Raw genomic sequence first — 17090 nt, 5'->3', positions numbered from 1 at the left:
TCTCAAGACAGGAGAGCAGATTAAAGGGCTCAGTTGCTTTCTCCGGGTTTCCTGATCTTTGTTGACTGTTCCCGTACCCTGATCACGCAATTCTCTACTCCCTATGGTGTTGACACATTCTCTGCTGTTTCAAGTTTTCTGTAGCTGCCATGTGACAGTGCTGCCACCTTGCAGCAAAGGAAGGAATGGATCTGAAGTCTTCTGGGTGATAGGTGGTGGAGAATCTCATTTTTTTTTTTTTCCAAGAGCAATCTCATGCATGGTTAAAGATGAAATTGCAGTTTTCTTTTATACATTCTTCAACCAGTCTTCTTATCTTTGTGTGTGTGTGTGTGTGTGTGTGTGTGTGTGTGTGTGTTACTAGGGACTAAACCTACTCAAGAATGCCCTGAAGTCAAATTGAATGTTGGAGCACACCACACTGTGGAGCAGAGGTACAAAACTATAATGAAGCCCAAATATCTAGTGGTAGAGATGATCTGTCCAGCTGTGACCTCTGGAAGATGGTAGGAAAGAAGGAATAAACAGTCAGAGTGGGTCTGGAAGAGGAACCAGAAGCCAGGAGGCCTTTAAAGGTTCTAGCTGAGGTCCAGTAATTACTTGAATTATTCCAAGCAAGTTCCTTAATGTCTTTGCGCCTTTGCTGCTTCAGTCCTCTTACCATGTGGATTCTGGGAATGGAATGGAGGTTGCCAACTTGGCAGGAAGTACCTTAACCCACTGAGCCATCTCACCAGTCTTTTTAATGACTTGTTTTTTGAGACAGAGTCAAACTAAAACTCATGATAGTCTTACGTTGGCCTCCGGTCTTACCTTGGTCTCCTAGGGGGTTGTAGACATAAGGTACCAAGCCCAGTTTAGGAATAACTATTATTTGATTCTTATCACCACAGATGAGTTCTGCCTGTTTTAAAAATAATTTCTTATTAAAAATTTTAGGTTGGGGCCAGGCAGTGGTGGTACATGCCTTTTAATCCCAGCATTTGGGAGGCAGAGGCAGGTGGATTTCTGAGTTTGAGGCCAGCCTGGTCTACAAAGTGAGTTCCAGGACAGCCAGGGCTGCACAGAGAAACCCTGTCTCAAAAAACCAAAAAAAAAAAAAAAAAAATTTTTTTTTTTTTTGTTTTACCTTGGAATAAAAAGCAATGGGCTTTACTTCATCCTGGCAACCTTCATATATTCAAATCATAATATTTGGTTCTCACTCATTCAGATTTGGCCTCTTACTTATCTCCTCCTCCTTTTCCTTCTCCTTCTCTTCCTTCTTCTCCTTCTCCTCTTCCTCCTTCTTCCACCCCCTCTTTTTCTTTCTTTCTATAGTGTGTCTAACTGTGTAGTCCCATCTGTCTTGCAATTCTGTATACAGACCAGACTTCCAGACCAGACTCACAGAGGTCTACCTGCCTTGTAGTCTGTCTGGCATTAAGGTCATATCACCACTCCTGGCTTAGCCTATCTTTTAAATTAGAAACCTAAGAATTCTTTTTTTTTTTTTATTTAGTTAAGGTTTTCAAAGAAGTTTTTTGTTTGTTTGTTTTTGTTGTTGTTGTTTTTCCTTTTTTTTTTTTTTTTTTTTTTGCCAGGTGGTATCTCTACACAGCCCTAACTGTCCTGGAACTCATTATTTAGACTAGGCTGGCCTCAAACTCACAGAGAGCCCCTTGCTTCTACCTCCTGAGTGCTGGCATTAAAGGCGTGCGCCATCATGCCCGGCTAGTAAATTATTTTTTAAGAAGTTGTTTTCAAAATAATTCTACTTGTAGCATGTTCTATATTCTTTTAAAAATTTTATTAGATTTATTCATTTTATGTGCAAATGTTTTGCCTCTGTGTGTGTGTGTGTGTATATGTGTGTATGTGTGTGTGTGTGTATACATTACTTGCATGCTTGGTGCCCTTGGAAGTCAAAAGAGAGCATCAGAGGTCTGGGAACTGAAGAGTCATGGATAGTGGTGCACCACCATTGGGTGTTAGGAATCAAACTGTGTCCTCTGCAAGAGCAACAAGTACTCCAAACCCCGAGCCGTCTCATATTCTTGACAGAGGGGTTAAAGATGTGTTTCAGTAGGACATGAAAACAGCCAGAGGATCCCTTTGGTTGGTCCCCAAATCTTACATCATGGACATTTGCTCCTTCTCTCCAAGTACGGGTAAGGGATTCGTAACGCTGCTTGGTTTTTACACATGCTCTACTATTCTGAATTAATACCATAAACTTTAATAACGTAGAACTCCTGAATCAATAGGGCATAGGGCAAGTTGTTCTAAGTGCTCATAGGAAATGGATAAAGGTGGCTTGAAGAGAAAAGAGCAAGTGCTCTTTTCTGTGTGCCTCCTGTGTTCCTAGCTCCATACCAGGGGCTTTTCAATTAACTCCATTTCATCCAAATACTACCCTACAATCCATTGTATAGTCAAGGAAGCAGAGACACAGGAAAGGAGTCACTTGTTCACTGTCTAATTAGCAACAAAGCTAATTAGTGACTGGCTCAGAATTTTAGGCCTGGTCTCTCTGATTAAAGGTTTTTTTTTTTTTTTTTTTTGTCTTTGTGTTTTCTTAAATAACCTATACCACAAAAGAAGCTTCCCCTATCTTTGGCTTAGACTCCTAAGAATCAATCTTCTCAGTTTGTACTGACCCTCTACTTAAGAGATTATGGTCACCTTACTCATTGAGTTAAGCTACATTTCCCTTGTATTACTTGTGATTGTCATCATCCTTTGTTTTCATGAAGCCAATCAGTCGCATTGGCTCAGGAGGTCCTCAGACACACAGGGCCTGTGTGCTAGCTTCCTTTTGTATGTCTAGGCTATTTATCAGAAGTAGTTTTCTCTTTAAAGACAGGGGCACTGAGATCTGGTTAGAATCTAATAAAGGAAGACAGGCGTGGTTAGCACATGCCTGTATTCCCTCATTCCCTCTGGAGGCAGAAGTAGAAGAATGAAGAATTGGGGCTAGCTCAGGCTGTGGGTCTAAAAAAAAAAGTAAGGACCGAAGGAACACAAAGGTTAAAAAGAAGTTGAGTGATGGATCAGTGTTTCTTGATAGTAAAGACTGAAAATTCTATGTTATTTTTATGATTTGCTGTGTTTCACATGCAAAGGCAGCAATGGGGTGTTGAGGATATTTGAGGAAGACCAATGCCTAAACATGCAGCAGGAACACCTCAAGTCTGATATAGATGTAATAGAGATACTGGAAAAATGTAAACAGGAGGTAATGACAGGGGAGGGAAATAATTAGCCAGGAAGCCTTTCATGGGTTTAGGAGAATGAGGTGTGTAGGTTGTAAAGCAGAGTAACACAAGGTCAGAACCCCAGGACTCAGCAACAATTAAATAAATCAACCTATTTTCCTACCTTTAAGTAAAAGGTTGTTTACATTTCTCCAGGTGTTTAATTTTGAGGTATGGGTGTATATGCATGTATATGTATGCACAGATAGACAGACAGACACACAAACACACACACGCACACACATGTGCATGCACACATGCACACTCACACACACACACAGGCACACTCACCCCACACCCTGGGTGCAGGTCTCATTGCAGGGAAAAACTCATGTGGGACTGCCTAAAATACAGCTAGGGCCTGGAAGTGTTTGGGACTGGATAAGAAGTGGGGGAGGGAGAGCCGAATGCCATGTGAAAACCCATAGCCTGTGGAACCCCGGTGTCCATGTGAAAACACTGTGGGCAGTCTCCAGGACAAACACTGTCCTTCATTGTGCAATGGAATCTTGCCTTTCGACACCAGGACTAGTCTTATAAAGAGGCCTCCCTGAGGAGATTTTCTGACCTTATGGTGTGAGGTTCCGAAAGACTCTTAATTCTGGACAAACTTGAATGCTTGACCAGGGCAAAGGGACTGGTGTTCAGATAAGGCCTCTGTGCCTTTTATCTTAAAACTGGAGCCACTGTTTTTTTGGCAAGGGGCTGGCTTTTTTGAATTCTGATTATCAATAGAGTTGCTAAGTAGCTTACTGGAGGCTTTGCCTCCCAAAGGCAAAGTGAAGACTGATAGGCAGAGATCAAGAGCACAGTGGCCTCTCAGGTATGGAACTAATCTATTTTCTTCTTTTTTCTTTTGTTTTCTTTTCTTTTCTTCTTTTTCTTTTTTCTTTTATTTATTTCTTTTTTTGTTCTCATCTGTTTTATTTATTTATTTTTTAAGGGGGAAATGATTTATTTAAGTTCAGAATTCTTTATTTTATTATTTTTTTAATTGGGTATTTATTTCAATTACATTTCCAATGCTATCCCAAAAGTCCCCTACACGCTCCCCCACCCACTCCCCCACCCACCCACTCCCACTTCTTGGCCCTGTCGTTCCCCTGTACTGAGGCATATAAAGTTTGCACGACCAATGGGCCTCTCTTTCCACTGATGGCTGACTAGGCCATCTTCTGATTCATATGCAGCTAGAGACACGAGCTCTGGGGGGGGGGGGGGTACTGGTTAGTTCATATTGTTGTTCCACCTATAGGATTGCAGATCCTTTTAGCTCCTTGGGTACTTTTTCTAGTTCCTCCATTGGGGGCCCTGTGATCCAGCTGTGAGCATCCACTTCTGTGTTTGCTAGGCCCCAGCATAGTCTCACAAGAGACAGCTATATCTGGGTCCTTTCAGCAAAATCTTGCTAGTGTATGCAATGGTGTCAGCATTTGGAAGCTGATTATGGGATGGATCCCCGGATATCGTAGTCTCTAGATGGTCCATCCTTTCGTCTCAGCTCCAAACTTTGTCTCTGTAACTCCTTCCATGGGTGTTTTGTTCCGTTCTTATTTTTCCTTTCCTTTCCTTTCCTTTCCTTTCCTTTCCTTTCCTTTCCTTTCCTTTCCTTTCCTTTCCTTTCCTTTCCTTTCCTTTCCTTCCCTTCCCTTCCCTTCCCTTCCCTTCCCTTCCCTTCCCTTCCCTTCCCTTCCCTTCCCTTCCCTTCCCTTCCCTTCCCTTCCCTTCCCTTCCCTTCTCTCCCCTCCCCTCCCCTCCCCTCCCCTCCCCTCCCCTCCCCTCCCCTCCCCTCCCCTCCCCTCCCCTCCCCTCCCCTCCCCTCCCCTCCCCTCCCCTCCCCTCCCCTCCCCTCCCCTCCCCTCCCCTCCCCTCCCCTCCCCTCCCCTCCCCTCCCCTCCCCTCCCCTCCCCTCCCCTCCCCTCCCCTCCCCTCCCCTCCCCCCTCCCCTCCCCCCTCCCCTCCCCCCTCCCCTCCCCTCCCCTCCCCTCCCCTCCCCTCCCCTCCCCTCCCCTCCCCTCCCCTCCCCCCTCCCCTCCCCCCTCCCCTCCCCTTCCCTCCCCTCCCCTCCCCTCCCCTCCCCTCCTCTCCTCTGTCTGTCTTCCTTTTTTTCTTTTAATTTGTTTGTTGTTCTTGTTTTGTTTTGTTGTTGTTTGAGACAGAGTCTCTCTGTGTAGCCCTGACTATCCTGGAACTTACTCTGTAGACCAGGCTGTCCTCAAACTCAGATATCTGCCTGCCTCTGTCTCCCAAGTGCTGGCATTAAAGGTCTGCGCCACTCCCACTCAGTGCTAATCTTTATTTCAATCAATGAAGCAGTAACTAGTATCTGTATGCTTGGCCTTATATGAAACTGTAGGATGCTGTCTTCGGTATACATACAAAATTACAGCAGAATTAACATAATGTACTTCATGCTGGCAGGATGTTGCTGCAAGGATGCATAGGAAAGAAATAAATGGAAGCTGGGGAAGAGATAGTGTCCAAGAAAATAATGAGACTTTCTTTTCTTAAATTCATTTTTATTTTATGTTCATTGGTGTTTTGCCTGCATGGATCTCTCTCTCTCTCTCTCTCTCTCTCTCTCTCTCTCTCTCTCTCTCGCTCTGTGTGTGTGTGTGTGTCTCAGAAGCCCTGGAACTGGAGTTACAGACAATTGTGAGCTGCTATGTAGGTGCTGGGAATTGAATCCGGATCCTCAGGAAGAGCAGCCAGTGCTCTTAATCATTGAGTCATCTCTCCTGCCCCAAGACTTTCAAGGACTAAAAGATTTTTAAAAAAATCTGACAGCAGAGGAAAGGTATATGAACAGTTATGGCAAATGCTAGAAGCCAGGTCAGACTGTGAATATTGGGGCTTTCACTATGTAGCCCCAGCAGACCTCAAACCCTTTATGCAAATTATCTTGCTTTCAAACTTGTGATCCTCCTGCTACTGCCTCCAGAGTGCTGGGGTTACCAGTTTTTGCCACCATACTCAGCTAACATCTGGGAATTTTACCTATGAGGCTGCATTTCCATTAAGGCTCTTTCTTTCCTTCCCCTCCCTTTTGTGGGGTAGGGATTAAGCCCAGGGCCTCATGCATGCTAGGCAGATGCTTTATCCCTGAGCTCCACCAGCTCCATGTGGTACTGTATGGTACTCACTCTTCCCTTCTTTAGTTCAACCCAAGCCTGACATGAAGATTCTTATCTCAGAAATGCAGGTGTTGGAGACATTGCTGTTCAACAAGACACTCTAGCAGCAGACAGGGGAACAATAATGCCAAATACTAAACTTGTGTTATCAAACTTCACTGTGAACAATTACCAGGTTTCCTTTTTTAAAGACTCTGCATTTTTCTTTTTAAAAATTTACACATACCTGTGTGTGTGTGTGTGTGTGTGTGTGTGTGAGTGTGAGTGTACATGTGTGTGTTCTCACATGTGGGTATGAACATGCTGTGGTGCTGATGTGGAGGTTAGGTAACTTGTGGGAGGCTGTTCTAATGCTGTTTTCCAATGTGTGGGACCCTGGGGATCAAACTCAGGTCATCATCTCATCAGTGCCAAGTACTTTTACAGGTTGAGCCATCTTGATGCATCAGGAATCTACACTTTAAACAAGCACTCCAGTGTTCCTAGTGCAGGCAGCCAGAGGAACATACCTTGAGAAATAATGCTCTAAATCTTAAGCAGAAATGACTGCCAAATGGAACTTTACAGAAATTGATGATATACTATTTACATATATATATAGGTATATCTACTTTTGAGAATTTATCCTCTCACCTATGCCCTTTACAAATTTACACGGCTATCATCTAAGGAGTGAGATACAACTGTTTAAGAGTGCTAGTTTTAGCTGGGCAGTGGTGGCACATGCCTTTAATCTCAGCATTCAGGAGGCAGAGGCAGGCAAACCTCTGTGAGTTTGAGGCCATCCTGGTCTACAGAGCAAGTTCCAGGACAGCCAGCTTGACACTGAGAAACGCTGTATTAAAAAACAAAAACAAAAACAAAAAGACAAAACAAACAAAAAAAGGAGTGTTCTTTTTGTTTCCAAACAGATTATAATCATTGTAAAAACAAGGACCTCTCAGACTTTTCCCACATAGGGAAAGAGATCAATGAAGGTAGTCAGGATGCTTAGTATCAATTCCTTACACCTCTATACAACTTCTTTTTAAAAAATTAATTAATTAATTAATTTTATGTGAGTTCACTGTAGCTGTCTTTTTTTAAAATTTTTAATATTTTTTATTACGTATTTTCCTCAATTACATTTCCAATGCTACACTGTAGCTGTCTTTAGACCCACCAGAGCTGTCTTTAGACACACCAGAAGAGGACATCAGATTCTGTTACAGATGGTTGTCAGCCACCATAGTTGCTGGGAATTGAACTCAACTCCCCTGGAAGAGCAGTCAGTGCTCTTAACCGCTGAGCCATCTCTCCAGCCCCATAACTTCATTTTTAATAGTCTTGTTTTGGAGTCTAGTTTTGTTTCATGTAGTCTAGCTAGCCTCAAAGTTGCTATATAACCAAGGATTGTCTTGGATGCCTGATCCTCCTGCTTCAGCCTCCAGTGTGATTAGATTACAGGCATGTACTGTGCTCAGTTTCCTTTTCTTAAAATAAACTTTTATTTATTCATGCTAAATTTACTCCTGTGTCATAAGTTTTGTCTCTTTAGCTTCTTCTGGGGAATAATTTGTTCCTTCTCAATGAGGCTCATTGCAGTGTGGCAGGGGAGTCACATGTGGGGTAATCTGGCCATGAGCTCTGTAAATTTGTTGCTTCATTGTAGATGCTTGGCTCACCTGGGATTGTTCAGTGTCTAGAGGACCTACATCTAAACCCTTAAGTCCATAGTCTGCATTCTTAAGCATGTGTAGCAAAAATTCAGCATTCCTTTTGACCTACACTCTTTGTCCTGTCCCACTGTTTGGTCTGGATGACCTACCAACTCTACCATTAAACAGCTAGAAGGGCACACATTGCTTCTTTAAAGTGACATGTTTCAGGTATTTTTTTTTGAATATGTGTCCTCGATGGCCTGGACAGTTTCACCTTATTAAAGTGAACACAATGACTTGAGCCTCTTGATTTGCATGCTTTTGTAGGGTTTTCTGGGTCAAGAGAGTTGCGAGCCATTTTCACAGGTCACTTCAGGCCACTTACAGGAAGAGCTGGCTTCCTCTTTACACAATCTTTTTTTTTAAATATATTTTTTATGTGTATGAGTGTTTTCCTTGCATGTTTGTTATGTAGTGCCTGGTACCTGAAGAGGCTAGAAGAGAGTGTCAGAACTGGATATATTCAGTGTCTAGAGGACCTAGTGCCCCCTGGAACTGGAATTAGACTGTATGAGCCACCCACGTGTGTACTGGGACTTGAACCCAGGTCTTTTGGAAGATGGTCAATGCTATTGAGCCATCTCTCTCGTGTAGGGACATGACATCTTAAAAAACCCTGGAGGCCTTGTATTCTTCTAGGGCTGTTACAACAAAATATGACACTACAGAAACAATATAGAATTCTTCACATTTTTTGGAGGCTAGAAGTCCATAATCAAAATGTCAACAGTGTTAAATACCTTCTGAAAATTTTCTTCTAGACGTATCAATCACTGTCTTCTCTGTCTTCAAAGGATCTTCTCTGTCTATCTGTTTCTTTCTTTCTTTCTTTCTTTCTTTCTTTCTTTCTTTCTTTCTTTCTTTCTTTCTTTGTTTGTTTGTTTTTTTGAGACAGGGTTTCTCTGTATAGCCCGAGCTGTCCTGGAACTCACTTTGTAGACCAGGCTGGCCTCGAACTCAGAAATCCACCTGCCTCTGCCTCCCAAATGCTGGGATTAAAGGCGTGTGCCACCACGCCCGGCTGTCTATCTGTTTCTTGATATGCATTTGTTTAATTGCACCAGTTATATTTTACTAGAGTCTACCCTAAATGATCATGTTTTAATTTAATAATATCTTTTTTTTAAGATTTATTTATTTTTTACATGTAATACTCTGTAGCTGTCTTCAGACAGCTACAGAAGAGGGCATCAGATCTCATTATGGGTGGTTGTGAACCACCATGTGGTTGCTGGAATTTGAACTTCGGACCTTCTGAAGAGCAGTCGGGTGCTCTTACCCACTGAGCCATCTCACCAGCCCAATTTAATAATATCTTTAAAGACCCTATCTCCATCCCTGCTCCCCCACACATCTTGAGGTACTGTAGAATAGGACTTCAGCATTGGGTTTTGGGGATATAATTCAGCCCAGAAAAGACTTCTAGTTTCAGTTTCTAGAATGCACACTTGCCCTCCTTCTCTTCTACCTGCTAGCCTTGTATAGTATGTTTTCTCCACCCTTTGTTTGGCTTTCTTCCTCCACCTCTTACAGACACACAGCTTGTGTGGCAAGGACTCATGGAGACCTGCTCTACAAAGCCTACAGTAGAATGGGCAGGTCTTGGCCTGTCCCAAACAGCACAACACTCAGGAGTGGTTCCAGTTCCAGAAGTTACTTTACTGTCTTACAGCCCTTTGCCATTTCTCTGCTCGGGTGTCTAAGCATTTGATAGCAGATTCTTTGTGAGTGGTCTTGGGCTATCCTAACTCATTCTTGGTTTCTCCTCCTGTAGCTTTTTGTTGTTTTGTGTCTTTCTTCAGGCTCCCAAGGCCAGGCAAGGTACAAAAACTTGAAGGCCCAACTCACCTGCCTCTGCCGTGTAAGTATACTCTTATAGCTCTTTCATTAGTCCTTACCTTGAGTAATTTGTTTTAGTTTTTTTTTTAACAATTTTTTTTTTGTGTATGTGTGTTGATATTTTCATATCCTAGTGTACATGTGAATTTTGTTCAGTTTTTTCCTTCTCCCGTGTGGGCTGGGATAGTACTTAGGTCCTCAGGCTTGGTTGCAAACTCCTTTACCTGCTGAGCCAACTCACTGCCAAGAGCTGGTCTATTTGAATACCTCACTTGAGGGTGGAACCCAGGGTCTTGCACATGTGAGGCAAATGGTTACACCCCACAATACCTGAGTTTTTGAGGGTAATCCCATTATTGTGACATTCCTAAAGCCGAAAAACAGCAACACCGTTAAGAATCCTCGGGAAAGAGACTTTAAAAGGTGAAAGAATTAGAGGCGACTTCAAGATTTTTAATTCTTTTTACTTGGTCACTTCTTCATGCCAGCTTCAGAGAGCACTACTATGGAGAGACAAAGCTTCCCAGATTATTCTTAGTCAGTGAGTCGAACGTCTTGTTAAACCAGAAAGTCTTGCTCAATTATCTTTTCTTTTCTTTTTTTTTTTTTAAAGCTTTGAATTTCCTTTGTTCAGCTGACATTTATCCCATTGACACAGTTACTGTTAAAATATAGGTCACTGTTTTGTAAAAATCTGTGAATTCCCCAATTTGTTTCTAATCCTTATAACTTCAAAAGTGAGTGGGTAAATTCTTGGAGGAGCTGCCACCTTATGGCAATAAGGGATCCCATTGTTCCTGTTGACCAATCTTAATATCTTCCTGTCTTAGCTTCCATCCAAGAATTTGTTTCCTGGGGTGTGGCTTTCCATCTTTTTCACTTTTTGCCCTCTGGCACTGAAATACTCTTCTGGCCGCAGTGCCCTCTTCTGCACCTTTCCTGGCCTCCATCACAGGCTTGTGTGGGATTGGGAAAAGAACTCTGGGTGCTCCTCTGAATTCTTGCAATAGGTTAGAATTCACCCCATTCTTGTCGAATGGATTTCCTCTCAGTGTCTCGCCACTTATGACCAATGATTGCATTGCGTTGGGAAGTCTTCCGATCACCATTAATCTTCAATACATACTGCCATGAAAGTATGTGAAGTGATAAAACTAGAGAAATTTGTTGGCTTCATTCACCTCAAAAGGCTTGGAGCAACCCCAGTAAAGGATGTAAAACAATCTAAGAAGTCAGGACTCCCTGGCATGCACTGTGGAGGGCAGGCATGAGACTGCTGTCCTTTGTACCCTCTTTACCACCAAACTTTATTTATTAACACTTCTCTTCAGAAATACTCCGCGATCCAGCATCAGCAGCTCCTTTTGAGGTAGGCTGGGGAGCTAAGCAAAGGGGCTGGTTGCGTTGGCTAGCCTCCACTAGTCTGAAGGCAGTGGACAGGCAGGACACGGACCTCATTAGAGCGTCAGGATTAGCAATGGTACTGTTCATCCAGGGCCAGCACATCGCCGACCGCACCTCTTGGCTCCCCTGGGTTCCTTTCCCGCGCTACTTGCCAGCAGGTCCTTGAGGGGAGTTTCGAGCGGAACCATAGCTTCCACTCCGCTCTCCGCCGGGAGGTGGAGCCGTAGGGCCGGCCCCAAACCCGCCCAAACAGAAGGGGAACCCACCACGTCCCAGACCCGCCCGCCCTCGCACCGCTCGGCCCCGAATGGCAGAGCCGCGCTCGGACCATCGGCATCGCCTCACGTCGCCCCGCCCCGCGCCGCGCGCCCATTGGCTGACGCGGGCCCGAGCCCGCGCCTCGCCCCCTCCCACTGGCGCCCAGACCGCGCGGCTGCCCAAAGCGGGGTCGGAGGTGAACGGCCTGGAGTAACCCCGGACGCGCGCGGACCTAATGGAGCTGGGCGGCTGAGGTGGGCGGCCGGGCGGGGGCGGGGCGGGGGCGGGGCAGTCCGCCGAAGCCCCGCCCTCCTCGGCCTCGGTGCCGGGCCGGCCTGCCGAGCGCCTGTCAGCCATCGCCGAGCCTCCGGCGTCGCCTCCCGCCCAGCACACCTCGGCGCAGGGGCTCAGCGACCGTCGGTCCCTGTGTGCCGCCAGCCTGAGGTGAGGCGAGGGCCGCAGCGCAATCCGGAGCGGCCCGGGCCGCGGAGGGGCAGCCGGCAGGGGGCGGCCTCCCAGCCTCCACCGGCACGCGGTGGGGCTCCATCCAATGCAGACCCCGGGCCGGGCAGCCGAGTCCTCTCCTCAGCTCCGCGGCCTCCAAGTCCCCTCGCTCGAGCTCCGCGTGGAGGGCTCTGGGGTCAGGCTGCTTGCGGGCCGAGACCCCGGAACCTGGGAGGAGTACCGCCCAGGGCCCTTAGGGAGGAACCAGTGAGTCTGCCCGGTGCTTGCTGCCTACTTGCGGGTCTGATTCTTTGCGTCGGTTCCTGGGCTCCGAGAGGGAGAAGACCACGTGGGAGGCGGGTGTTGAGGGTTGGGTCTGGTTGCACGGAAAGTCTCGGTCCTCTCTTGCGGAGAGAGGTGTGGGGCGCAGAGGCGCGGGCTGCTGTGGCACTCACTGTGCCTTTGTATCGCGGGGAGAGCCCGGGCCAGGCGGGCTGTCCCTTTGCCAGTTCCTGCTCGCAGGATTTGAGGGTTTCTATGAGGGACGTAAGTAGTAAAAGCGTGCTCACTAGTTCTTAACTCTCCCTTTGGCGTTCGCCTTTCTAATTTAGGGCAGCTATTGGAGATAAGACTTAAGAAGGTGATAGGAAGCTAGAGTTCAGAGGAAAATATGAGTGGAGATTCTGCCCACATCTGGGCCGATATGTATATAGTTTGGATATGTGTATCTGGCAAGTGGACATTTCTAATAAGCTTTAAAAATCAGGGGCTTCTTGTAGGCCTTGTGGGTTTTTATAGAAGCATACAGGAGTATAACTGATCAGAGGAAATAATTTTAGATGGTTTTGTTAGGAGATTTAAGACTCTAGGATTTCCTGATTCCATGTCTACATAAATTGTTTCAGAAACTTCCCAACGTGCAGAATAAATCTAGTAACCTGGCCTTCACTCTCAGACGTTGTTCTCTCTTGACTTTTCTGTTTCATTTTTCCCTCTAACTCTACAGTTCAGGCTGGGAACTATGCTTTCCTTGGTTACATAGTTTAGTTTCCTCTCTGTTAGCGGATAGGAGAACCCTAATTTGTCTGTTGCTTGGTGAATGGGGATGCCCTTGACATCTGTCTTGGGAATTTTTTTGTGTGTGTTCATTTGACAAGCACTTGTTGGAAAAGCGTTGTTGTCTAATAGTAGGATTTTTCTAAAAAGCAGTGTAGGTAGTGGGTGCTTGCTTGCTGCAAAGTAGCAAGTTTCTTCCCACTTCTTTGGCTTCAGTTTATTTCTAAATACTATTTAAGCCTTAACAGAAGTATTGATGTGACCCCAATGATAATTAGCAAGACTTGTGGGCTTGAAAGATGTCAACAGTAAAATACTGATTTCTGGAGCTGCCAGCGCTTATTAGTGTTATAGAGGTTTTGCTTGTGATTTGCCAGAGGATAGAAATACATCAAAGAAAAGATTAAGTCGTTTTCAAAATGGAAGGGAAAGTTGGGAAATAATGAATTTTTACATCAGACCATGACTAAGTATTATCAAAGAACTGTCATTGTGAAAGCTAGCCTTGGAGAACTCTAAAGTGCTGTGAATGAGTTCAGATGTAGAGCACTTTTCAGCTAATAAGTAGGAAATTTTTACCTGTCACACAGACTGGTTTAACTGGTCTAAAGCCAGTGTTTTGTTTTTATTTGAAGGGACTTCATATGTGTAGCCTTGAACTTGGAATTCTCTTGTTTCAGTGTCTCAAGTATTAGGATTGTAGGCCTGTGCTGACATACTCTGCTCTGTGCTCTCTCCCCACCTCCCTTCCCTCCTGAGATATGGTTGTTCCTCAAGTAGTGTATAGCCCTGGCTGTCCTGGAACTTTCTTTGTAGACCAGGCTGGCCTTGAACTCAGATCTGTCTGCCTCTGCCTTCCAGGTGTTGGGATTAAAGGATGCCCTACCACACCCAGCTTTTTCTTTACCCTTTTCCTTTTTTTTTTTGTTTTATATTTATTTGGTTGTGTGTGTGTGTGGTCATATAGGTGCTCAGGTGCATGTGTGGAGTTCTGAGGACAACCTTTAGGAATGGGTCTTCAGGTTTGAACTCAGGTTGTCAGGCTCCATAAGCACTTACCCCTTTAAAAAAAGAAACCAAAAAACTTTTCTCTATTTATTTTTTTGTGGGGAATGTAAGCATGCCTGCCATGTGGAGGTCAGAAGACAGTCTCTTATCTGTTTACTCTTATATCATGTGAGCCTTGGGGATTGAACAGAGATGATCAGCTCACAACAGTCTCCCCTTTACCAGCTGAGCTACCTACTGGGATTACAGGTGTGTGCCGCCATATTTGTTTTGTTTTTGACCTGTGTGTGTGTGTGTGTGTGTGCGCGCGCGTGTGCGCGCGTGTGTACGCGTGCACTCTTGTGCACGCTTACACGAGGTCAGAAGACAATTTATGTGAGTTGGGTCTCCTATCATGTGGGTTCCTGGCAAAAAGTGCTGTTATGTGTTGAACTGTCTCCTTGGCCTTCAAATCTTTTTTATGCAGTGCTGGGGATTGAACCAGGGCTTTGTGCATGCTAAGCATGTACATTACCAACTTAGCATTCTCAGCCTCACTGTGCCTTTCTGTGAAGAGGACCCTATTTGTAGATGACGCCATTTTGGCATGTCAAAAAAAAAATTAGATAGCCTTGCTTTTTGTTTTTGTTCTGTTTTCAGTTTTAAGGTAGCTAATACCTTAATTATTGGATGAGCAACCAACAATTAAAACCGTGCAGTAATACACTTAAATTTAATGTTTTTACTTGGGAAAGGCTGCGTTACTCTTTGAAGCAATTCAGAAAAAAAGTTGTTTTATCATTCTTTAACTTTTTTGTTTTGTTTGTTTTGTTTTGTGACAGGGTTTCTCCATGTAGCTCTAGCTGTCCTAGAACTCTCTCTGTAGACCAGGCTGGCCCCAAATTCAGAGATCTGCCTACCTTTGCCCCCTGAGTGCTGGGACTAAAGGCTATCACCGCCTGGTATTCTCTAACATTTAAAAAACATTTATATGTATGGGCACAGGAGGGATCAGGGTAAGGTCAGAAGACAATTCTAGGGAGTTCTCTCATTTCCCTGTAGATTGAACTCAAGTTCCAGTGCTTGAACTTGAATTCTGTTTGCTAGTTGAGCTATCTCACTAGCAAATAGTTGAGCTATCTCATGTGAAGGTGGTGACCCTTCACATGTTCTTAAAGATTAATAACTGTAGAAGCCACACATCAAGCATATTTCCATACATTTAAAATCAGAAGGCTTATGAATAAACACTGAAGCCTTATTGGCTGAAAAGTAAATCTTAATCACTGTTGAGGGGACTCCCATTTAAACGAGGTCCTCATCAATCCATCCACTTTGAAAACAAATTCCTATTTAAGTAGTTTATGTCTGTCTGTCTGTTTGTAATAATTCTCAGCTTTCCTTGAATGCAGTGGTTCATTTGACATGATAGAGACAGAAAGCTTGACAGTAGCGTTACAAGGATGCAGCACTTACTTGGAAGAGTGCATTTGACCTGACGAAGGTTTTACAAGTTTAGCCAGTTAGTCTTATTCTAATGATTGAGTTCTCTTACCAATTTGTTACTTATTCAAGTTGCCATTACGCCATCTGGTTTTAGGATGGTTAAGGACACAGGTAAAAAGTTTCACAATAAGGGATTTTGTTGGGTGTGGTATAGCCCTGGCCTGTAATCTCCAAACTTAGGGGGCAGAAACAGGAGGACTTGCGTTGAGTTTGAGGCCAGTGTGGTCTACACAGCAGGTTTCACGTGAGCCAAGGGCTGCAAAAGAAGAATCCTATCTCAAAAAAAAAAAAAAAAAAAAAAGTAGAAGACCAACCCAGAAAGGGACGTTAATCACTCTACCCAAAGGCTGATGTCCTCAATTGATGGCACTAATTGAGGCTTTCCATCCTTTCAGCATTCTGTTCTGACCCTTCCTTACCTGAGGAGCTGCAAAAATAGTAACTATAACACTGGGGGCGGGGGAGGGGGGTGTAAAATCACATGACCATGTATATAAATTATGAAGGAGGTAATCTTAGAGTCAGCCTGTATAGATAATTTTCTTTGACATGATAATACGACATTTGAAAATTTTGAATAAACTTGTTAAATGTGAAAAATAGACCAAGATTTTGAGGAAGTTTTTTCTTAAGATCTCATTTATGAATTGTGGCCAATCTCCTATGACAGAAATACACTCAAAAATGAAGCTTTTCAATCTTTCTTTAGCCATTCAAATTTAGTCATTGCTTACATGTATGTGTGCGTACATATAAACACATATCTGGGGGTAGTAAGGCTGGTAGAAGCTTGATTATTTTGTTTTTAATTTTATTAGAGGTAATATCAGATTAGTTCATGATGATGGATACTTGAGTTATTTGGCTTTTTTTTCTCTAGTATTTTTGATATTCCTGGGTCTGGTAGACAAACTTTAATTTTTTTGATCCCTGTTCACATAAGTCAATAGTTTATGGTGCACACCTTCAATCCCAGTGCTCAGGAGGCAGAGGCTGGTGGATCTCTTGAGTTTGATACCAACTTGGTCTACCAAGTGAGTTCCAGAGCAGCCAAGGCTACACAAAGATGCCCTGACTTAACAAACCTCCCTCCCTCCCCAAAAATATCTAAGGAAGTTTCTGGTCCATTTTTCCACTTTATATGATTCCCCCCCCCCCCCCCTCCATACAGGGTTTCCTGCGTAGCCCTGGCTGTCTTGGAACTCTGTAGATTAGCCTGGTCCCAAGCTCCTCCTGCCTCTGTCTTCCCAGAGCTGGGACTAAAGGTGTGTGCTACCACTGTTTGGCAGGGATATTTTTTCAATGGTTCTTTTCATTTAAAACTAGCAGTTTATATGTATTTCATCATCTGATCTAATGTTTCATAGGTCAACTAAAATTTTTTTTTTTTTTTTTTTTTTTTGGTTTTTCGAGACAGGGTTTCTCTGTGTAGCCCTGGCTGTCCTGGCACTCACTTTGTAGACCAGGCTGGCCTCGAACTCAGAAATCCGCCTGCCTCTGCCTCCCGAGTGCTGGGATTAAAGGCG

General features: G+C 44.2%; 1 protein-coding gene across 8 annotated transcripts in view; it reads left to right on the top strand.

Annotated features, from left to right (window-relative positions):
* Acaca (acetyl-CoA carboxylase alpha) overlaps positions 1 to 17090 on the top strand; it is a 275396-nt gene that overhangs the window by 42132 nt on the left and 216174 nt on the right. For 2 of the 8 annotated variants that reach the window (XM_029483171.2, XM_021178352.3), the window contains exon 1: positions 12067 to 12282. The exons of 1 other annotated variant lie outside the window; for it this stretch is intronic. In XM_029483171.2, the coding sequence (XP_029339031.1) occupies positions 12122 to 12282 (161 nt within the window). In that variant the 5' untranslated portion in view covers positions 12067 to 12121. Of the gene's footprint in view, positions 1 to 9894; positions 9932 to 11896; positions 12016 to 12066; positions 12283 to 12367; positions 12562 to 14218; positions 14329 to 17090 lie in introns of those variants that run through there. 5 more of the 8 variants (XM_029483174.2, XM_021178351.3, XM_021178350.3 and 2 more) reach the window with 5 other exon arrangements.

The sequence above is a fragment of the Mus caroli genome, unplaced genomic scaffold (assembly GCF_978045245.1).
Source record: "Mus caroli unplaced genomic scaffold, Mus_caroli_1 scaffold_13, whole genome shotgun sequence".
NCBI lineage: Eukaryota > Metazoa > Chordata > Mammalia > Rodentia > Muridae > Mus > Mus caroli.
This window is presented reverse-complemented; position numbering and strand designations above follow the sequence as displayed.